This window comes from Oncorhynchus gorbuscha, linkage group LG26 (assembly GCF_021184085.1).
Source record: "Oncorhynchus gorbuscha isolate QuinsamMale2020 ecotype Even-year linkage group LG26, OgorEven_v1.0, whole genome shotgun sequence".
Lineage (NCBI taxonomy): Eukaryota > Metazoa > Chordata > Actinopteri > Salmoniformes > Salmonidae > Oncorhynchus > Oncorhynchus gorbuscha.
The window spans coordinates 34,432,151-34,456,399 of NC_060198.1; the positions used below are offsets into that span (position 1 = coordinate 34,432,151).

At 43.4% G+C, this 24,249-nt stretch overlaps 1 protein-coding gene across 1 annotated transcript in view; it reads left to right on the plus strand.

Annotated features, from left to right (window-relative positions):
* The first annotated feature begins 619 nt into the window (after positions 1-619).
* The window catches only part of LOC124015369 (TRIO and F-actin-binding protein-like), a 31,456-nt gene continuing 7,826 nt past the window's right edge, over positions 620-24,249 (plus strand). The window contains exons 1-13 of the mRNA XM_046330542.1: positions 620-1,204; positions 4,357-4,492; positions 4,902-4,979; positions 8,448-8,504; positions 9,093-9,161; positions 9,283-9,372; positions 11,093-11,202; positions 12,743-13,259; positions 13,865-14,084; positions 14,244-14,355; positions 19,771-19,930; positions 20,082-20,195; positions 21,161-21,247. Of these exons, the coding sequence (XP_046186498.1) occupies positions 996-1,204; positions 4,357-4,492; positions 4,902-4,979; positions 8,448-8,504; positions 9,093-9,161; positions 9,283-9,372; positions 11,093-11,202; positions 12,743-13,259; positions 13,865-14,084; positions 14,244-14,355; positions 19,771-19,930; positions 20,082-20,195; positions 21,161-21,247 (1,959 nt within the window). The 5' untranslated portion in view covers positions 620-995. The remainder of the gene's footprint in view (positions 1,205-4,356; positions 4,493-4,901; positions 4,980-8,447; positions 8,505-9,092; positions 9,162-9,282; positions 9,373-11,092; positions 11,203-12,742; positions 13,260-13,864; positions 14,085-14,243; positions 14,356-19,770; positions 19,931-20,081; positions 20,196-21,160; positions 21,248-24,249) is intronic.

The window sequence follows — 24,249 nt, forward strand, 5'->3', positions numbered from 1 at the left end:
ATGACTTAAATGTTTATGCCTATGAAAGTGGTAGCTCTTCCCCTTCTAGACGTGGCTTTGACACTCCTTGTCAATTCCTGCTATGCAAAAGTGAGACAAGTGGCTATGGAAATGGTCGAGGTCGTGACAGTGGAAGCTCCTCTCCCTCTAGGAAAGGCTTTGATGCCCCGAGCCAGTCACCTCTGCGCAAAAATGAATCCAACAGCTACCTGAATGGTCAAAGTCGAGACAGTCGAAGCTCCTCCCCTTCGAGAAAGGGATATGAACCCCCTAGCCAATCACTGCTTCGTAAATCTGAGACGAACAGCTCTGTCAGAAGTCGAAGTCGTGATCGTCCTACCTCCTCTCCCTCTAGGAGAGGCTATGATACACCGAGCCAGTCATCACTGCGCAAAAGTGAATCCAAAAACTACCTGAATAATCAAAGTCGAGACATTCGGAGCTCCTCCCCTTTGAGAAAGGACTATGATGCCCCTGGCCAATCATTGCTTTGTAAATCAGAGACGAACAGCTCTGTCAGATGTCAAAGTTGTGGTAGTCGTAGCTCCTCCCCTTCAAGGAGGGGCCATGACACCCCCGGCCAATCACTACTGCACAAATCTGAGAAGAGTGGGGCCCTCAATGGTCGGAGCCATGACAGTAGCAACTCCACTCCATCCAAAAGAGGCAATGACCCACCAGGTCAGTCACTCCTCAGGAAAACCACCAGTGGGGGTGACTCCAGCCTCTCTTACCAGAGAAAAAACACTTACGGTGATGCTCGGCCGGACTCTAACCCCTCCCCTGGCACCTGGCGAGGCTCCACCCACTTCCAACATAGCACCTCCCCATCCAGAGAAGGCAGAGAGAACAAAACATCTGCCCCTTCTCAGAGGGCCTCTGCTGTCACCTGGGAAACCACTAGGAGTAACAGTAATAAGCAGGGTCTGGAGACTCGTAGCTCCTCCCCAAACACAAAAGGATTGACCAACCGCAACCTAAGTCCCTCCCATCAGATGCAAAGGCACACCTCGTCCCAGAGTTCCATGGAGTCCTCGGAGTCTGGCCAGTTGTCAGGGGAGTCAACAGAGAGGAATAGGGAAGAGTACGCCATGATGGCCGATCTACCAAAGGTCAAGCCTGTCCTCCAAAGGGAGCAGCATCGTCATGTGGGACAGACTCCAAATCTACCCTCAGGGAGACAGGAGCTCTTCAAACCAGCAAGGTTAGGGTTTACCATTGTTGACCGCAAGGTATCAAATCAAATCAAATCGAATCAAATTTTATTTGTCACATACACATGGTTAGCAGATGTTAATGCGAGTGTAGCGAAATGCTTGTGCTTCTAGTTCCGACAATGCAGTGATAACCAACAAGTAATCTAACTAACAATTCCAAAACTACTGTCTTATACACAGTGTAAGGGGATAAGGAACATGTACATAAGGATATATGAATGAGTGATGGTACAGAGCAGCATACAGTAGATGGTATCGAGTACAGTATATACATATGAGATGAGTGTGTAGACAAAGTAAACAAAGTGGCATAGTTAAAGTGGCTAGTGATACATGTGTTACATAAGGATGCAGTCGATGATGTAGAGTACAGTATATACATATGCATATGAGATGAATAATGTAGGGTAAGTAACATTATATAAGGTAGCATTGTTTAAAGTGGCTAGTGATATATTTACATCATTTCCCATCAATTCCCATTATTAAAATGGCTGGAGTTGGGTCAGTGTCAATGACAGTGTGTTGGCAGCAGCCACTCAGTGTTAGTGGTGGCTGTTTAACAGTCTGATGGCCTTGAGATAGAAGCTGTTTTTCAGTCTCTCGGTCCCAGCTTTGATGCACCTGTACTGACCTCGCCTTCTGGATGATAGCGGGGTGAACAGGCAGTGGTTCGGGTGGTTGATGTCCTTGATGATCTTTATGGCCTTCCTGTAACAACGGGTGGTGTAGGTGTCCTGGAGGGCAGGTAGTTTGCCCCCGGTGATGCGTTGTGCAGTCCTCACTACCCTCTGGAGAGCCTTACGGTTGAGGGCGGAGCAGTTGCCGTACCAGGCGGTGATACAGCCCGCCAGGATGCTCTCGATTGTGCATCTGTAGAAGTTTGTGAGTGCTTTTGGTGACAAGCCGAATTTCTTCAGCCTCCTGAGGTTGAATAGGCGCTGCTGCGCCTTCTTCACGACGCTGTCAGTGTGAGTGGACCAATTCAGTTTGTCTGTGATGTGTATGCCGAGGAACTTAAAACTAGCTACCCTCTCCACTACTGTTCCATCGATGTGGATAGGGGGTGTTCCCTCTGCTGTTTCCTGAAGTCCACAATCATCTCCTTAGTTTTGTTGACGTTGAGTGTGAGGTTATTTTCCTGACACCACACTCCGAGGGCCCTCACCTCCTCCCTGTAGGCCGTCTCGTCGTTGTTGGTAATCAAGCCTACCACTGTTGTGTCGTCCGCAAACTTGATGATTGAGTTGGAGGCGTGCGTGGCCACGCAGTCGTGGGTGAACAGGGAGTACAGGAGAGGGCTCAGAACGCACCCTTGTGGGGCCCCGTGTTGAGGATCAGCGGGGAGGAGATGTTGTTGCCTACCCTCACCACCTGGGGGCGGCCCGTCAGGAAGTCCAGTACCCAGTTGCACAGGGCGGGGTCGAGACCCAGGGTCTCGAGCTTGATGACGAGCTTGGAGGGTACTATGGTGTTGAATGCCGAGCTGTAGTCGATGAACAGCATTCTCACATAGGTATTCCTCTTGTCCAGGTGGGTTAGGGCAGTGTGCAGTGTGGTTGAGATTGCATCGTCTGTGGACCTATTTGGGCGGTAAGCAAATTGGAGTGGGTCTAGGGTGTCAGGTAGGGTGGAGGTGATATGGTCCTTGACTAGTCTCTCAAAGCACTTCATGATGACGGAAGTGAGTGCTACGGGGCGGTAGTCGTTTAGCTCAGTTACCTTAGCTTTCTTGGGAACAGGAACAATGGTGGCCCTCTTGAAGCATGTGGGAACAGCAGACTGGTATAGGGATTGATTGAATATGTCCGTAAACACACCGGCCAGCTGGTCTGCGCATGCTCTGAGGGCGCGGCTGGGGATGCCGTCTGGGCCTGCAGCCTTGCGAGGGTTAACACGTTTAAATGTCTTACTCACCTCAGCTGCAGTGAAGGAGAGACCGCATGTTTCCGTTGCAGGCCGTGTCAGTGGCACTGTATTGTCCTCAAAGCGGGCAAAAAAGTTATTTAATCTGCCTGGGAGCAAGACATCCTGGTCCGTGACTGGGCTGGATTTCATCTTGTAGTCCGTGATTGACTGTAGACCCTGCCACATGCCTCTTGTGTCTGAGCCATTGAATTGAGATTCCACTTTGTCTCTGTACTGACGCTTAGCTTGTTTAATAGCCTTACGGAGGGAATAGCTGCACTGTTTGTATTCAGTCATGTTGCCAGACACCTTGCCCTGATTAAAAGCAGTGGTTCGCGCTTTCAGTTTCACGCGAATGCTGCCATCAATCCACGGTTTCTGGTTAGGGAATGTTTTTATCGTTGCTATGGGAACGACATCTTCGACGCACGTTCTAATGAACTCGCACACCGAATCAGCGTATTCGTCAATATTCCCATCTGACGCAATACGAAACATGTCCCAGTCCACGTGATGGAAGCAGTCTTGGAGTGTAGAGTCAGCTTGGTCTGACCAGCGTTGGACAGACCTCAGCGTGGGAGCCTCTTGTTTTAATTTCTGCCTGTAGGCAGGGATCAGCAAAATGGAGTCGTGGTCAGCTTTCCCGAAAGGGGGCGGGGCAGGGCCTTATATGCGTCGCGGAAGTTAGAGTAACAATGATCCAAGGTTTTACCACCCCTGGTTGCGCAATCGATATGCTGATAAAATTTAGGGAGTCTTGTTTTCAGATTGGCTTTGTTAAAATCCCCAGCTACAATGAATGCAGCCTCCGGATAAATGTTTTCCAGTTTGCAAAGAGTTAAATAAAGTTCGTTCAGAGCCATCGATGTGTCTGCTTGGGGGGGGATATATACGGCTGTGATTATAATCGAAGAGAATTCTCTTGGAAGATAATGCGGTCTACATTTGATTGTGAGGAATTCTAAATCAGGTGAACAGAAGGATTTGAGTTCCTGTATGTTTCCTTCATCACACCATGTCCCGTTAGTCATGAGGCATACGCCCCCGCCACTCTTCTTACCAGAGAGATGTTTGTTTCTGTCGGGGCGATGCGTGGTAATGCTGTAAGAGGGAGTTAAGTGGTTAAGTGGTTTCTCCCTCTGTATTTCAGATGTGACATCAGTATTGTGTCACTGACAGTTTTTAAAAATATTAATATGTTGTATCTAAAGTCACGTGTGTGATGTTTCAGCCACTCCCTCTCCAAGCATCCCTCCAGAGAGTGGCTAGATGACTCAGGGGACCTAGAGAGAAACCACATAGAATGGCATAATGGCAGCAGTGGTAGACTGTCTCGAACACACTCGTCCACCTCTTTGCAAATGCAGGTGAGTCGTTCCGCCAATTCAGTGCCTTTTGAGAAGTGTACGTTTTATTTAACCTAATTTTAACATTCTGTCATAAAGAGCACATGTTCAACTTCATGAAAATCTAGTTTTCCCATCTCAAGAAGTTAAATAAAAAACTATTAGTAAGTGCCAAATAAAGTAGCAGGGTTGACGATTTCATCTTAAATCAGCCATAAATCCCCTTGTGACAGGGGGAATGGAAGCTTGTTGTGTGCAACACGGAGTGACAATTGAATGCAAACTTCACAAAAAAATGACAAATGTTAAAAATGTGTAGCCTGTCTCTCTATGGGTAACAGGGTTGATGTGTTGTGCTCAACACACTCAGTTTTACATCACAAGACACCAGAAACTTTTACACTAATAATTACAATCTCCTCCTTCACAGAGGCCCCACAGCCCCACTATAGAGGAGGAGGCCAGTCCTTGGAGGGCACAACATAGCTCTTCCTTGGAACAAATGCAGGTACAGGTCTACATTTACAATTACATTTAAGTCATTTAGGTATCAGGTCTACTTGTGTGTGCTTTCTGTAGCCTTTATCAAATTGTACATTGTTTTATGGAGGTTGTCTAATTTAATGCAGAAGGTGTCCCATGTACACAGGTCATCAGACTAATTTTCCTTCCGTTTACATAAACTAAACTTCCTCTACTAAGGGGAATGGCATTTATATGCCTTTTCTCATTTGGGTAAAAGTCTGTCTCCATCCTCTCTCCTCCGTGATCCGGAAACCGTTGTGATTGAGGAGATGTTAATTCCTTAGTAGGCGAACGGAAGAGTGTCCTTCTCGATAGCCACCTTTCATCGAGGATAGTCGTGTGTATCCTACCAGAGTCTTTTGCAGAGATGATTAGAAATCTGCCACACCCCCTTTGAACCAGCTTTCGTTTTGTCAGAGGAGAAAAGCATGCACATGCTTAAAAACAATGTACTACATATCGTTTTATCTATACATTCTACACGTTCCCTCTCTACACTGCCTCTCCTCGATGACCTTTTGCCTTTTTCAAAAGGAGGTGAGAGGATGGAGGAGAGAGGATGCAGAAGTTGAGCAAATCCAATTTAGAAAAGGCCAGAGTGCACATTCACCTGCCCACATCCAAACTTCCTTCTCCGATCCTATTATAGAAGGGCTTTTTGGCTTTAATATTTATTGCCCTGTTGCTGCTTTGAATAATGGCCAACATTTAGTATTTATTTACTCACACGCTTATTAGTGTACAGTATATCTAATCTGAATGTTTCGTTTTACAATGTTTTCCTCCTGCATGCAGTCTATTTTGTTTACAATGTTACAAACACATATCGGTCTATTTATTCAGGTTATGAATTCAAGAAGTTGTGATAAACTGGTATATGCCTGCTCTATCAATTCAAATGCAGTGTGACTTCAATGCTTTCTTTTAACATTCCTAAATTTAATTCAGACTTTGAAGAATGCTGGTGGGTTGTAGGTCTGTTTCTTTCACCTGAACCCTACTGGGATTTCATAGAATGAGCTTTGTCTACAGTGGCTGCTGGGGCATGTGTTTCAAATTCTTGGCCTGGGGTGTAATCTTTAGTCCAAACCGTTGGGAACGTTTTGCAACTTAAACGATAGTTTATATTGGACAAATGCAGGTAAGTCCCTCCCGTGTACCTTTTGCTACCGTTTAATAAACGTTTTGCATGAGAATCGGCGTAAAATAACCTCCTAAACCTCCCAAGATTTGACCTAGTCAGCATAAAGAATCTAGCTACTCAACTAAGGAATGTCATAAATGCTTTGATGTGTATTTTAGTAGAAGCTATGTGGTCTGGAAGTAGGTGGAATTGGTTGCTTTTTTTGGCAGTGTACAGTCTATATTTCAATATTCAAGTATTCTGAGAAGCCTACTGATCACTTGATTGGTTAGCTTGTTTGCTCAAACGATTCTTACAGATCTGCCCAGGAAGTGGTAAACAGGGCGAGAGTGTAGAACGAAAAACATCGTAACAAACGGCAGGAAAGTTGTGAAATTGTGTCTTTCAAGAGTTGTATGTGTCAACGACGTCTATGATCTTCAGTTTCTGTTGAAATAGTCCATGGGAAATACATTTGGTCGATAAGATACGTTTCACCGACCAAGAGGGGTAGAAATGGCGGGGTTTGTTTTATTTTTTATCCTTCCTGCTAGGCAGACAAGTTTGTAAGCGAACGGGTCAGCAGGTTGAAAACTGAAGCAATAACTATTCAACCCCGATCACATTGGTACAAAATAAAGTTGTTGGACGAGTAGGCTATTGCAACAATATTTTTTATTTAAGTGTTTACTTGTTTTTCTCTCAACTGCCTCCTGGGTTCTACGAACATGACGGTACGTTCGCACTTGTGCCTTGATGCCACGACTTGAATTACATTTCCATTTTTGAGCCTATAACTGAACCGTGTTCCAAGACATTGTTTCAAGAATGTTTAATTGTTCGCGGCAACCACTAGGCAACGTGGAACATTGGGGTTAAAATGGTTACATTTTTAATTCGGGGAGTGGGTGTGTCTGTATTCTTGTGTTTCGTGGCCTTTAATTCTTCGTTTTATAGTTTGTTTTCTATACATCACGTTGTTTTTTGCGTACCTGTGGCGGAAATTAATGCCATTGCCAAGGGCTGCCAGGGCTAATCAAACATGTATGCGTATTGTATTTATGTCAGCGCATTAGGGTTATCCAATTGTTTACAGTTCTTAAGTGTCAATTGAATTGGAGCAACATTGAGCTCCATATGTTGACTGTTTGCATGTGCAAACGAACACCTCACCCAAATCGTTTGTTTTGTTAGATCCCTTATAATTTAGAATCTTTTTAATTGGCCTTTGAGGAATCTATAAATGCATGATTATTCAAACAACATATAGTTTATCCCTTCAAATTAATAAGCAAGTGTTTTTAAGGGTATACTTCTGTGTGCAGGTGGGTCATTCTCATCCTGGCACTTCGAAAAACGTCTATTTGCTGAAATAACGTTAACAGCTGGTCAACAATGTTTCCTGTTGTTGCCAACTATTAGTTTATTGCATCTCATTTCAAAACTATATTAAAGCATTTGTAGGGTAAATGTTTTGAGACACACATACACACACCAGTATGCTCATAGTTACCACAATGACACATTTTATTATCATTAGTCAACTCATGGGAAGGTCGTTCTAAGTCTACCTCATGCTGTAACCATACATCTGCCTGTTAATGCTCCTCAGACCTTGTCATGGTTTTGCTGGAACAAAGCACAGTGGTGGTTACAACGTGACAACTTATGAGTTACAGTGAGAACAGGCAGTGCTGGAGGGTTGAAGGAGATCAAGACCCACACTGAGGAATGTAGATGGAATAAGTTTCCTAATCTTGATCCAGGATCACCTCTGTAAAGTACCTCACAGGTTTTCCCCTGCTCCCCCCACGCTCAAACTGAAAGGATTCCTAGAAATAGTTGAGGCTGCAGTGGTTAAATATCAGTAACACATGAGTCTGATTTTTAAATCTATAATCCATGTTTGAACCCTAGAAGCTGTTACACTATTAGTGATGTAGATGGTGAAACCTCTGGTCTCATTCTGACTGTAGATTTAATGACCTTGCAAATCTCTCTACATGGTGTTCTGCTCTAGTTCCCCATGTCTACGTTGATTATATTACTGTTACCTTAGCAATCTTTTTTTTCTGTCTTCTCTCATCACCCAAAGGTGTGCTTTGTTGTTGTTGTTGCCTTTAACACTTCAAAAACCCTCAACTTCCATGTCCTCACACATTTGAATGTACACGTAGGCGTTTGCCTTGGTGCATTAACTGCATGAGACGCCTGTTGGTCTTTGTATTGTGAACATCCTACACTGGCATCCTTTGTTCTACTTTTGTGTTTGTCTCACTTCTTCAAAACGGTTCCGTTAACCTGACACTTTGTCTTTTTTCCTTGTAGCCCGACCTCCTTAACTTCAAGAAGGGATGGATGTCAAAACTGGATGAGAATGGAGAGGTGAAGTCAAATTTTTCTTCATTTCTTATCACTTTCTTTCTTGTCTTATCTAGTCAGGAGTCATGTATCACTTGTTTATCTGTTTTCTTCTGTCTTTCTAGCTCTCTTCCCTTCTGCTTTCTTGTTTGATTCCTCTCCTACTTTCTCTCGCCTCTTTCCCTCTCTCCTAATGAGAAAGCTTGTGCGTAAGGCGATAGCTGCAGACTATCCATGTGTTATCCCAGTAATAGCTTGGTGTGCCCAGGCAGGCACAACCGGTATGTTCTAGCAGGATAAGACTGAGTATGAAACGTCCTCATATGAGCTTGTGGCTCATTGTACCATCTGTGTGCTAATTTTGTATGTTATGTGTTTGAACTCATTTTGAATTCACAGTACAAACACTCATAGACCCATAGATCACTTTAAGCACTCTTATTATACTTGTCATAATGTCTTAAACACTGTGTACTCCATAGGTTTCATTGGTCCATGTTAACTTGATTTGAATGATGTCTTGCTGTGAACTGTCACTTAGCTGCTTGTGTGCATTAATGTGTCGGATTGGTTGAATAGTGCTGGTTTAACTGGTGGCTTGTCTGTCTGCAGTGGAAGAAGCACTGGTTTGTGTTGACCGATGCTGGTCTGAGGTACTACAGAGACTCTGGGGCGGAGGAGGTACGTTTTCAATGGCTTCAAAGTTATTTTGACTATTGCAATAATTGTCTTAGGGGATACATTGTGAGTTATTGATATGTGTCTGTAGTCTTACTTGTTTGTTCCTAACTGTGTCTTACAGAAGGATGATCTGGACGGGGAGGTTGACCTGAAGTCTTGTGTAAAAGTGTCTGAGTTTGATGTAGAGAAGAACTATGGATTTCAAATACAGGTGAGTGTGTTTTTCACTGTTCCAATTACACTGCTCAAAAAAATAAAGGGAACAATAAAATAACACATCCTAGATCTGAATGAATGAAATATTCTTCTTAAATACTTTTTTCTTCACATAGTTGAATGTGCTGACAACAAAATCACACAAATGATCAATGGAAATCAAATTTATCAACCCATGGAGGTCTGGATTTGGAGTCACACTCAAAATTAAAGTGGAAAACCACACTACAGACTGATCCAACTTTGATGTAATGTCCTTAAAACAAGTCAAAATGAGGCTCAGTAGTGTTTGTGGCCTCCACGTGCCTGTATGACGTCCCTACAACGCCTGGGCATGCTCCTGATGAGGTGGCGGATGGTCTCCTGAGGGATCTCCTCCCAGACCTGGACTAAAGCATCCGCCAACTCCTGGACAGTCTGTGGTGCAACGTGGCGTTGGTGGATGGAGCGAGACATGATGTCCCAGATGTGCTCAATTGGATTCAGGTCTGGGGAACAGGCGGGCCAGTCCATAGCATCAATGCCTTCCTCTTTCAGGAACTGCTGACACACTCCAGCCACATGAGGTCTAGCATTGTCTTGCATTAGGAGGAACCCAGGGCCAACCGCACCAGCATATGGTCTCACAAGGGGTCTGAGGATCTCATCTCGGTACCTAATGGCAGTCGGGCTACCTCTGGCGAGCACATGGAGGGCTGTGCGGCCCCCCCAAAGAAATGCCACCCCACACCATGACGACCCACCACCAAACCGGTCATACTGGAGGATGTTGCCGTGGAGAACGTTCTGCTGCCTTGGTCTCCAGACTGTCATGTCTGTCACATGTGCTCAGTGTGAACCTGCTTTCATCTGTGAAGAGCACAGGGTGCCAGTGGCGAATTTGCCAATCTTGGTGTTCTCTGGCAAATGCCAAACGTCCTGCACGGTGTTGGGCTGTAAGCACAACCCCCACCTGTGGACGTCGGGCCCTCATACCACCTTCATGGAGTCCGTTTCTGACCATTTGAGCAGACACATGCACATTTGTGGCCTGCTGGAGGTCATTTTGCAGGGCTCTAGCTGTGCCCCTCCTGCTCTTCCTTGCACAAAGGCGGAGATAGTGGTCCTGCTGCTGGGTTGTTGCCCTCCTACGGCCTCCTCCACGTCTCCTGATGTACTGGCCTGTCTCCTGGTAGCGCCTCCATGCTCTGGACACTACGCTGACAGACACAGCAAACCTTCTTGCCACAGCTCGCATTGATGTTCCATCCTGGATGAGCTGCACTACCTGAGCCACTTGTGTGGGTTGTAGACTCCGCCTCATGCTACCACTAGAGTGAAAGCACCGCCAGCATTCAAAAGTGACCAAAACATCAGCCAGGAAGCATAGGAACTGAGAAGTGATCTGTGGTCCCCATCTGCAGAACCACTCCTTTATTGGGGGTGTCTTGCTAATTGCCTATAATTTCCACCTGTTGTCTATTCCATTTGCACAACAGCATGTGACATTTATTGTCAATCAGTGTTGATTCCTAAGTGGACAGTTTGATTTCACAGAAGTGTGATTGACTTGGAGTTACATTGTGTTGTTTAAGTGTTCCCTTTATTTTTTTGAGCAGTGTATTTTCTATGTTATGTGAGGATGAGTGACAGGTATTTGAATGATCTCTTTCTCCTTATCTTCCCCTCACCACAACCTTTCCATTTCTTAACCTACTCTTCTCTCCGTCGGTCAGACGAGGGAGGCAGTTGTCACACTGTCAGCTATGACTGCAGGGATCAGGAGGAACTGGATTGAGGTTCTGAGGAAGAGTGTTCGGCCCAGCAGCTCTCCAGACCTTACACAGTGAGTTCCTCCTCCCTCTGTGTCCCAGCTGGCAAATACACAAGTCACATAGAGGCCTATTGTTTTCTCATACTGGTGTACAGGTGGGCTACTAAGTCCATGGGCAGTTATGGATTACTTTGTCTCATTAATCATTTGTAATGTTATGTTGCTTACATAGTGAATCACCAGGGATTTCTTTTATGTCGTGATATTGTGTGATAGGGCTGTTGAGGTGACCATATTACCGCCACACCGGCAGTCATTAGTCATGACCGCAGAAAAATTACACGTGACAGTTGAGTCATGGTAATCTCCTCTTATGTACTTGGGACGTGCTTTGGTAGTACCCAAGTTGCTAACAACCATCAGGTCCTAATGACCTGGTACTCAGGGCTCTAGTGTCCCTCTAACCACTCTGACAGCAATGCAAACGCAATCAAAAATGACATCAAACACTAATCATCAAAACAGTCTCATGCTTTTAAAATTCACCTTACTGTGATGATGAATTTGAAGAAAGAAGTTCAACAGCAGGTTGAAACTGAGAGTAAAACATGGTCGTTGTGGATGTTGGTTCAAAGCCTAAGACAAGGAAATGGACAGCGCTTTCTAAGATTCATTCACAACACCCATACTCATATTTGAGCTTATGCATAGGCCTATATGAGCCCAAGCCGGAACAAAAACCCTGAAATAAAATTGATTGAGCTGTTATACAATACATAGCCTACTGTATGTTACACATGGCAGAAAAACATTTAAAAACTGATTTAAGATGTATTTGATACCTTATTGGTCTAGCCTATAGAATACTCACTTGATGAGACAACGGTTGTGCAGCCTGAGGCAAGGAGCAGACTGCAAACCTTTTTTTTTTGCTACTTTCTCAAATCCTCAATAGCCTGTAGTCACATCATGCAGCCCATATACGTTTTGATTTCTAATGTTTGTATCATTCACAACTAAAGTTGCCAAATAACTATAAATCTAGTGTATAGGACCGGTTTCAAATGATCGCTTTTAAGCTCATATGCGCACTCGTTCTGAGTGGGGAAAAATATACTTTCTATTTTATTCAGCTAAGTTAGAAGAATATAATTTAAGTATAAAATCATATAATATAAAATGATGGCACAGGACTTATAAGCATATCTTGTCAGCCTAATGAACAAGTCTATGGCATGGAGCATAGCCAGGCATAACATGCAGTAGGCCAACTCCTATTCTGTTCTCCTGAAATACATGTTGTTATCTTGTTTCTTTAGACCGGACTAAAATAAATAATGGATTATTGTGATGGTGTATGTTGATTTATTACATTATTTTTTATCTAGATTTTCCAAAGGTCTGCATCAGTGGCTTGTATGTGTGGAGGCCTGGAGATGCTAAATGTGTTTGTTAATTAACTGTCAATTACCGTGAGACAGGCAGTCTTTTGCATGACAATAACTGGCTGACAAAATGTAATGACGGCCACAGCCCTATTATACTGTCACTTTATCAATCTGCGCGCTGTCTCTGTCTGACTTGGTCTCTCCCTGTCCTTCCTCTCCTCCAGACTGCCCGAGGGCAGTAGTGACAAGGAGAACTCTCGCTCCCTGGCCTCCACTCATCGACCACCTTCTCGCCACGGTGATGCTGGATCAGAAATCACCACCTCCTCTGTACGCCGATTTGACTGTGTTGAGCTGTCACCAGTGCCCGTCCCCTCCAGCCCTCTGCCAGCCACTCAGAGAGAGGCAGGAGAGGGGCAGGGCAGGGAGCACGCCCAATGGCAGGAGGAGAGGAGCAGAGATGTGACCAGTAGCACATGGGAGCAGGTGCTGTCGAGGAAAGGGCCGGGTGTAGGCTCAGACCCCAGGATAAGAGCAGAGGAGGAAATTGAGAAAAAGTGGGCAGAGTTTGAGCGGCTGCCACTAAAGGAGATGTCACTACTGCCAATGGGCTCACGGTCCAGCCATCCAGCCAATGAGGCGCTGCAGAGGGAGGTAGTGCGTGGAGATGTTTTTCAATTTGCAAACACAATAAATAAATGCAAATTTACTCTTCATCTAGATGATTCACCTACAGATGAAGTTTAACTCTTTAACACTAGGCTTGTCCTATTATGCATGTGGGATGGTAATCAGGCCCTCTGCAGTAACACTGACTCTGTCAGCCTTCAAAATACCAAGGAGGAGGGTGTAATAGGGGCTTAGTTAGTAATACCGGTTTGCCTGGAAAAATAAAGTAAGACATTTCTCTGGTTCTACAACTGTGAGTTTATCAGATGTCGATAGTGGAAACACTGCTGGAGGCTCATTCCATCTTTGAGTGATGTGTCCTGTGATAACATTGTATAGTGTGCTGTTGACTACTGTGTCTTCACGGGGGTAGTTTTAGGACTCGTGCAGACCATACAATCATATCATGGGGTTGCTGGAATCAGATCCAGATGAATGTACTCCTTGCACTCTCCCTTTGTCTATGATCCATACAGTCCCTAACATTGCCTTTGAGACACATGACCTGATGTGTGGGATATATGACTGCATGGAATATGGCATTCGCATCCCCCTTCACTACTCGCATGTCAGTTGGGTTCAACCCAGTAATTACATACCACCCCGCCGCCTCTCTCTTTCTTTCAGTGAGCTTTACCGCCTCTCTACCTTTGTGACACTCAGGTGGCGTCTCTGAGGCAGCAGCTGGAGCGTTTTCAGGGAGGAGGGTGTGGTGGGGGGAGGGTGGGGGAGGTAGCTGTGGTCGGGAGGCAACGTGCGGCCGCAGCCTTCAGGCCATGGAGCGGGCCCACAAACAGGTCCTGGAGGAGCTGCAGAAGCAGCATACCCGCGAGACCCGCGAGCTGGAGAGGGACAGGGACCGGGTGCTGAGGGAGGAGACCCAGGACACAGCACAAGGTCAGGGGTCACAGGATCATGGGGTCAAGGGTCAAAATTATACATTGATGTCATTAGCACCCCAATTCCAGGACTTTTGTTTGAGGCGTGTGACGTCAGAATGGAACAGTCAACACCACAGAATTTCATCACATCCTCCCCTTTCTCTCTGTGGTTTAGTTATGGAGACACTGAAGAAGGCCCACAAGGAGGAGCTGGAGAGAGAAGTGGAGAAGGCAAAGAGGCTTGGTGGAGGGAGTGCCAACACACAGACCCTACGCACACAGCAGCAGTGAGTGCTCAAAACACAACCCATTCCTTACAAACACCTTCACATACATAGTACACCCTTTGTACCATCATTTAGTCACAAGCACTTTTTTTCCATTCACTTTGCAATCTGCATGGTCAGATGGATGCAAGAAAATGTTGGTGACGATGTTGCTTTCCCCCCCCCAAAAAGGTATTTGCATAATTGCTCAAGGAACTACACTGGACCTTTGCGCAAACTGGAAAACCCATATCCCAAGTCCGCATTTATTATAGCTGGGACTTTAATAAAGAAAATCTGAGGAAAATGCCACGAAGTTCTATCAACACGCCTGCAGTACTCGCACTTTAAAAACTTGACCGTTGTTACTCTCCCTTTCGGTAGGGCTACAAGCCCTCCCCCCGACCTCCCTTAGGTAAATTGGATCACGACTCCATTTTGCTACTCCCTATAGGCAGAAACTCAAACAGGAAGTACCCGTGCTAAGGTCTATTCACTGCTGATCTGACCAATCGGAATCCTTGGTTAAAGACTATGACCACACGGTCTGGGACATGTTCCGGGTTGCCATTGACAAGAACATTGACAAAAGGCACCTAAAGGACTCAGACCATGAGAAACAATATTCTCTGGTCTGATCAAACCAAGATTCAACTTTTTCCCCTGAAGGCCAAGTGTCACGTCTGGAGGAAACCTGGAACCATCCCAAAAATATTTAAAAACCTGTTTTTGCTTTGTCGTTATGGGCTAATGTGTGTAGTTTGAGGGATTTTTTAATTTTTAAAATCCATTTTATAATAAGGTAATGTAACAAAATGTGATGAAAGTAAAGGTGTCTGAAAACTTTCCGAATGCACGATATACACTCCAGACTTCAACATCGCTCATCCTATTATTTCTTACTTTTTAGATGTGTGTGTATTGTTAGATATTACTGCACTGTTGGAAATACGAACACAAACATTTTACAGGTTACTGAATTTAGCTCTGCCTGAAGTATCCCCTCCTGTGCATTTTACCACGAAGCCTATGGTCCGGGATGGGCAAAATACAATCACAAAATGCCATGAAGGTCAATATATCAAAATAAACTACAAAATACCTTTATTTTTTAAATGTATGTCATTAAAATAGATGTATTTTAAAATACAAAAATGTATATGCAGTTAGCCGACCCGAACAGCAACAACGTTCTCAGTAAGGGTTACAAAGACATTTCACTTGCCATGACTATGATATGCTAGAGCAAGTCACTCTGGATAATAGTGTCTGCTAAATGACCAAAATGTATAAGTGAAAATGAACATACCAAAATAAACTGCAAAGCTCACTGGGTATTATTATTGGCCTTGTTTTGGGGTGGAGCTCAATAGAATAATACTCAGCATGCTTTGCAATTGTGGATTTGTATATACATTTCTATTTAGTTCATTTAGCAGATGCTCTGATCATGCTATAGTCAAATAACATTTTGTCACTTGCGCTGAATACAACCTGTGTAGACCTTACTGTGAAATACTTACTTACAAGTCCTTACCAACAATGCAGTTCAATGCAGAACATATTTACTAAATAAATTGAAGTAAATAATCAAATAAAAGGTAACACAATAAAATAACTATAGCAAGGCTATATACATGGGGTACCGGTACCTAGTCAAGGTGCGGGGGTACAGGTTAGTCGAGGTAATTTGTACATGTACAGTGCCTTCGGAAAGTATTCAAACCATTTACTTTTTCCACATTTTGTTACGTTGGCTGGGGGCAGTATTGAGTAGCTTGGATGAATAAGGTTCCCAGAGTAAACTGCCTGTTACTCAGGCCCAGTTGCTAATATATGCATATTATTATTACTATTGGATCGAAAACACTCTGAAGTTTCTGAAACGGTTTGAATGACGTCTGTGAGTATAACAGAACTCATATGGCAGGCAGAAACCTGAGAAAAATCCAACCAGGAAGTGGGAAATCTGAGGTTTGTAGTTTAACTCTTTGCCTATCGAATATACAGTGTCTATGGGGTCAAATTGCACTTCCTACGGCTCCTACTAGATGTCAAGTCTTTAGAACCTTGTTTGATGCTTCTACTGTGAAGGAGGGGGGAATGGGAGCTAAATGAGTCAGTGGTCTGGCAGAGTGGCATGAGCTGGTCACTCGGGTTCATGTGAGAGTTAGCTTGAGTACCATTGCATTTCTGAAGACAAAGGAATTGTCCGGTTGGAACATTATTGAATATTTATGATAAACATCCTAAAGATTGATTCTATACTTTGTTTGACATGTTTCTACGGACTGTATTGTGACCTTTTGACTTCGTCTGCTCGCGCGTCATGAATTTGGATTACTGGGTTAAACGCCACAAACAAAAAGAAGGTATTTCGACATAAATGATGGACTTTATTGAACAAATCAAACATTTATTGTGGAACTGGGATTCCTGGGAGTGCATTCTGATGAAGATCATCAAAGGTAAGCAAATATTTGTTATTTCTGACTTCTGTTGACTCCAACATGGCGGATATCTGTATGGCTTGATTTGTTGTCTGAGCGCTGTACTCAGATTATAGCATGGTGTGCTTTTTCAGTAAAGCTTTTTTGAAATCTGACACAGCGTTTGCATTAAGGAGAAGTGTATCTATAATTTCATGCATAATGGTTTTATCTTTTATCAATGTTTATTATGAGTATTTCTGTAAATGAATGTGGCTCTCTGCAAAATCACCGGATGTTTTGGAACTACTAAACACAACGCGCCAATGTAAACTCATATTTTTGTTTATCGAACAATACATGCATGAAGTCCTATGAGTGTCATCTGATGAAGATCATCAAAGGTTAGTGATTCATTTTATCTCTATTTCTGCTTTTTGTGACTTCTCTATGGCTGGAAAAATGGCTGTGTTTTTCTGTGACTAGGTGCAGACCTAACATAATCGTTTGGTGTGCGTTCGTCGTAAAGACTTTTTGAAATCGGACACTGTGGTGGGATTAACAAGTTTATCTTTAAAATGGTGTAAAATACTTCTGTTTGAGGAATTTTAATTATGAGATTTCTGTTTTGAATTTGGCGCCCTGCACTTTCACTGGCTGTTGTCATATCGATCCCATTAGCAGGGTTCAAGCCATAAGTTTTAAAGCCTTCTAAAATGGAAGGGGAAAAAAATGTTTTTCAGCACTTCACAAACTACACCATAGTGACTAAGCGAAAACCGGTTTTAAGACATTTTTGCATTTTTTAAACAAAAATATTCAGACCCTTTGCTATGAGACTTGAAATTAAGCTCTGGTGCATCCTGTTTCCATTGATCACCCTTGAGATGTACAGGCTTCCTTTTCATTCTGTCATTTTGGTTAGTATTGTGTAGTAACTACAATGTTGATTCATCCTCAGTTTTCTCCCATCACAGCCATTAACCACTTGCTCCTACCTGGCACGCAGGCGTCCCATCTAGAGCTTTGGAAATGCAAATGCGCTACGCTAAATGCTAATAGTATTAGTTAAAACTCAAACGTTCATTAAAATACACATGCAGGGTATTGAATAAAGCTACACTCGTTGTGAATCCAGGCAACAAGTCAGATTTTTAAAATGCTTTTCGGTGAAAGCATGAGAAGCTATTATCTGATAGCATGTAACACCACAAAAGACCCGCAGGGGACGTAAACAAAATAATTAGCATATTCGGCGCTACACAAACCGCACAATAAAATATAAAACATTCATTACCTTTGACCATCTTCTTTGTTGGCACTCCTAGATGTCCCATAATCACTATTGGGTCTTTTTTTCGATTAAATCGGTCCATATATAGCCTAGATATCGTTCTATGTAGACTGTATGATAAATGAAAAAAAGAGCGTTTCATAACGTAACGTCATTTTTTTAAATTCAAAAAGTCGACGATAAACTTTCACAAAACTTTGAAATACTTTTAATGCAACTTTATGTATTAGTACACGTTAATAAGCGATAAAATTCATCAGGAGGCAATGTAACTTCTATAGGTGTCGTCTGAAAAAAAACATGGCCGAGAGAGCTCGACCAAAACATCCGGTCGGAGAACGGAGGGAAGGAGTTCCCTTGAACCGGTTAGACCAAGAATCAATTGCGAATCAAATGACAAGACCCTAGACAACGTGTGGTAGCTGTAGGCGCTGAAACCTCGGTCTCATGTAATTCGGTTCACTTTGAACAATTCCTGGAAGTAAGCGCAAGGATATTTATTTCCATTTTCAGTGATCAGGTTTTTCTGCGCTATTCGATGAAACTCACGCTCTGTTAAAGTCACAGCCGTGATTTAACCAGTTTTAGAAACGTCAGAGTGTTTGCTATCCACACATACTAATAATATGCATATACTATATTCCTGGCATGAGTAGCAGGGCGCTGAAATGTTGCGCGATTTTTAACAGAATGTTCGAAAAGGTAGAGGGTCGACTTAACAGGTTAAACTCTGTTTTAAAGTCACCATTGGTCTCATGGTGAAATTCCTGAGAGGTGTCCTTCCTCTCCGGCAACTGAGTTAGGAAGGATGCCTGTATCTTTTGTAGTGACTGGGTGTATTGATACACCATCCAAATTGTAGTTAATAACTTCACCATGCTCAAAGGGATATTCTGTTTGTTTTTTTACCCATCTACCAATAGGTGCTCTTTACAAGGCATTGGAAAACCTCCCTGGTCTTTGTTGTTGAATCTGTTTGAAATTCACTGCTCGACTGAAGGACCTTACAGATAATAGTATTTGATGAGGTAGTCATTCAAAAACCATATTAAACACTGAGTCCATGCAACTTATTATGTGACTTGTTAAGCCCATTTTTACACCTGAATGTATTTAGGCATGCCAATACAAATGGATTGAATACTTACTGACTTAAGACATTTCAGCTTTTCATATTTGATTTATTTGTTAAATTCTAAAAACATAATTCTACTTTGACATTGTGGTATTGTGTGTAAGCCAGTGACACAATTTAATCTATTTCAAATTCCGGCTGTAATGTGCAAAAAGTCAAGGGATCTGTTGCGCATACAATGTTAATGAACATGACATTACGTGTGTGTGTGTGTCAATTATGATTTTCTTTTTGCATTTGTGGTTAATAGGTGTGGGCAGAGGTTTCCATCTAAACCACTGTTGTACCAAAATGTTTGTACCAAACCACTGTTGTACCAAAATGAAAACAGAATTACTCAGAACAAAGCACACCCACCCTCACCACCATTTTCACAGTTAGATTTTTTGAAAGACTGTTATTCATGTAATGGTCTGCCATGTAAACACAACATGGCTGCTACTGTTTTGACTGTGTCAAGTTTTCTACAGAATACCAGTATTGTCTCCAGTTTTGCTTTTAATCTCTGGCATAATATAGTATTTACTGTAATATACAGTTTATATAAATTAAATGTTTTTATCCTCTCGTCCCCTCAGGTTAGAGACCCAGGCCCTGCAGAGGGAGCTGTCTGGCCTGTCTGAGAGGTACTCCCAGAAGTGTCTGGAGCTGAACAGGGCTGAGCAGAGCAACGGGGAGAGGGAGAAAGACATCACTCGCAAGGAGAGCGAGCTGGAGCAGCTGAGGAAAGAGAACCAGGTGAGCCAGGAGTCTGGAGGTCAGCTGGTCCTGTGCATTTAGCCTAGTCTACCCTAACACTTTTCTGTTATAGACAAGCAATGCCTATCCATATGACACATTCAGCGGTTTGTCAGTATGCTCAAATACTGTTAATGTTTTCACCTTTCAGGACCTACAGGCCCGTTTGACAGAGGAGATCAGCCGCATGCACTCCATCGTCACGGGCCAGGGGTCGGAGGGTGTTTCCCATAACAACCAGGACAGACCGTCCTGTGAGCTGGAGGTGGGTCAGGAAGAGGGGAGAAGATGTAGAGAGCCCCTCAACCATAAGCCTCTCTACCTACAACAGTGACATAGGGGCCACTTCTCATGTTTGAATAGAAAGGGAAGGGATTATGAAAGGCAGCGTGCAGTTGGTTACTATGTAGGGCAATGCCTTGAACGTGTGTGGTGTGAATTTTTACATAAATGCATCATTGACTGTACACTGAAACACAATGCCCCCTGTTGGACGCTGTGCCCCATGGAGACACCAAAGGTGTTTTCAACACAAGTTGATTTGTTAAATGGTGACTGCACTTCCTGATTTGGCCTAATTTTTAGATTTGGTTCATTTAAGAAATGCTAGTGGCCATGACTAAATTCAACCGAGAGTTGTTTTGGGTTGTGGTTTGATGTGTGTGTGTGTGTGTGTGTGTGTTCGCAGGTGGGAAGAGTGAGTTATTTTGCCACTTAGCTTCAGTCGGCTATTGTGCGCCCGTGGTAATTGGTTTGACTTTGGATAGCCTACCTCCGGGGCTAGTTGAATTAATACAATTTATATCTGGAGGGTTAAGTCACTGAAATTTGGAGCTATTGGACTTTTAACATATTTTTCCATGTACATTGTGTAATTTACCGATGGTCCCCAACTAGTGAACCCAAAGTTGCCACAGGCATTACGATCGGGTTGCGTGCTTCTGTACTCCGAATTGATGATTACCAGATGTGGGCAGGGTTGAAACAAACCCAACCTTCATTTACGCTGAGTTGCGGTTACGACAACAAGTCTCACAAAACTCTATTTTGGAAGAGACTGACTTTATGACCAAAATCATCCTATTTACACTTTGTAGTCAATTTTGACAGAGTAAATGTTTCTTCTAAATAATGTTTTTATGGACAGTTGCTATTTGTTTGCTCAGTGTCTTAGATGTTGGGTTTATCACTCTTGTTAGCTTGTAATAATATTATTTTGTTTTGTCACAGGTTCTTCTCAGGGTGAAGGAGAATGAGGTGCAGTACTTGCACAAGGAGATCAGCTGTCTGAGGAACGAACTTCAATTCCTGAACACGGTACTAGTTCACTGTATTTGTGTGCAGGCATAAAGGTCTAATGTTTTAATCTGTAGACGGGTTGGCTGACAACGTCACAAATGATGCGTGTGTATCGATGTGGCCGGAAGACATGCATTATAATTCTGACCGGTCAGATGACTCTGGGCATGTCCATGTAAAAGGACCCATAAGCACCAACGTGAAGTTCATAGGCGCATATCAAATTGGGTGTCAAATGAAAGATAAGAATCTATATTTTGGGGAAATGAATGCATAAACCAGATTTCCAGCCAATGTGAGTAAAAAATATTTTAAAAACATTCACGACAGGCCTGATGGAAAAACACATTTTTTGGTAAACCTTCCGAATGTCGACACAACAAAATACACTAGACAAGGTGGCATCTTTTTGTGTCTGTAAAATGACGCAAGAAACGTCAGTGGAAAAGCTTTTATGCGCGAATATTGCTATGATATGTAAGTAAACCTGGAGTCGGGATGACGTTGTGTGGTCTTCCTACTACGACTCATCGGGAAAGCATGCTGTTTATTAGGAAAGCATGCTGGTTATTAGGAAAGCATGCTGGTTATTAGGAAAGCATGCTGGTTATTAGGAAAGCATGCTGGTTATTAGGAAAGCATGCTGTTTAGTAGATTACAGATTAAATAAATTATGTACTTCAAAGGGTGGTGAAAATGCAAGGTGTTGAGCTTTATGCTTGTTTCCAATATTGAGGGTCTTGTTCTGGTGACATGATCATCGATACTTGGCTGTTTGACAAGTAGAAATTCTCACTTTTTATCCATAATAATCTCATAATTTAGGGTCATCTGCGAGCTATTGGCTTGAGTGCATTTGCCAATACCAGAGTGGATACACTCGCTATATAACGCAAAAACTTTTAGTGAGAACCATCAGAGTTGAAAATGTGATGGAAACTTGTATTTTTTATTTGGTACCACAAAATATATGTTTATGTGCATTACGTCATCACGCACACACAGCCTTTTATCCACAAGTCAATTTGATGGAAACACCTCTGATGGGAAAATGTGCATACTCTTGTTTTTATGCATATTTTTTAATATTCACATGACAATCCATCGCCAATTTGATGGAAATCTAGCTATTGATACATTTTCAACCATTTTCCAATTAAAAAATGTGGCATAAGTGAAGGCTTTGATTTGTGGATAAACAGATGGAAAATGAGTCTTAGAAAACATCTACCAGAAAAACTATTAAAAGGTATTAGAAATGCATCAAAACACAGAATGTTGAAGTAAAGACCCCTGCCAACTAATATCAGCACTTTGTTTCATTTTGGAGAAATTGTTTACCTTTTGTTAATCTAGGAAATATTGCTTTGTAGTTCCATCTTTTAATTATATGAGCTTCACCATAACCCTGTTTGACTCTCAGATCAATTCAGTGTCTATAAATGAATTCTCTGAGAGTGCTTACAAAACAATTATTAGTATAATTTATAGCCAAGACACACCCATCTCAACTCACATGACAAAACACAGATCTTAGGAACATTACAAAGGAAGACTTTACTTGAGAGAGGAGTATCCCATAGCCAGACAGCATTAGCTATAAATTATCGTTTAGTTTGGTCTCCTAAACTAAGTTCTTATCTCGTTCTTGGTACAACATAGTACCAAACCATTACCTCATCCAATGGCATATATCAATTGTCAATTCTAAATACTCCCATCTCAAATACACCCCCTCCTGGACAAGATCAGAAAAAACAGTGAGCCTCTTAGGTCATATTCCAAATCAAGATAAGGGCAACCTCAGAGGGGACATACAATAGTTACAGACACATTCCCCATAAGAAGACAAGACTCCATTATGTCCTCCTCCCCTTCTGATATTCTTCATAGCATCACATGGTTTAACAGATACATTGACATATGGGTAGCTGCAGGAACAGGGTTGGTGAGCCCATGGCATACAGAGTACTGGGTAGCTACAGGAACAGGGTTGGAGAGCCCATGGCATACAGAGTACTGGGTAGCTGCAGGAACAGGGTTGGGGAGTCCATGGCATACAGAGTACTGGGTAGCTGCAGGAACAGGGTTGGGGAGCCCATGGCATACAGAGTACTGGGTAGCTGCAGGAACAGGGTTGGGGAGTCCATGGCATACAGAGTACTGGGTAGCTGCAGGAACAGGGTTGGGGAGCCCATGGCATACAGAGTACTGGGTAGCTGCAGGAACAGGGTTGGGGAGCCCATGGCATACAGAGTACTGGGTAGCTGCAGGAACAGGGTTGGGGAGCCCATGGCATACAGAGTACTGGGTAGCTGTAGGAACAGGGTTGGGGAGCCCATGGCATACAGAGTACTGGGTAGCTGCAGGAACAGGGTTGGGGAGCCCATGGCATACAGAGTACTGGGTAGCTGCAGGAACAGGGTTGGGGAGTCCATGGCATACAGAGTACTGGGTAGCTGCAGGAACAGGGTTGGGGAGCCCATGGCATACAGAGTACTGGGTAGCTGCAGGAACAGGGTTGGGGAGCCCATGGCATACAGAGTACTGGGTAGCTGCAGGAACAGGGTTGGGGAGCCCATGGCATACAGAGTACTGGGTAGCTGCAGGAACAGGGTTGGGGAGCCCATGGCATACAGAGTACTGGGTAGCTGCAGGAACAGGGTTGGGGAGCCCATGGCATACAGAGTACTGGGTAGCTGCAGGAACAGGGTTGGGGAGCCCATGGCATACAGAGTACTGGGTAGCTGCAGGAACAGGGTTGGGGAGCCCATGGCATACAGAGTACTGGGTAGCTGCAGGAACAGGGTTGGGGAGCCCATGGCATACAGTTTGGGCAGAATATCATCTGTTGCTCAGCGAGAGAATGCCCCTCAAACCGTGTGAAGCATGGAGTGAAATAAGTGTTGTGATATTTATTTCTCAGCTGTTCATATTAAGCACATGCTCTGCTATAAAACCGAAGTAGCCTATCCATCATCACTGGTGGGAAAGCGCGCAGCCTCCATTCACTATTCAAG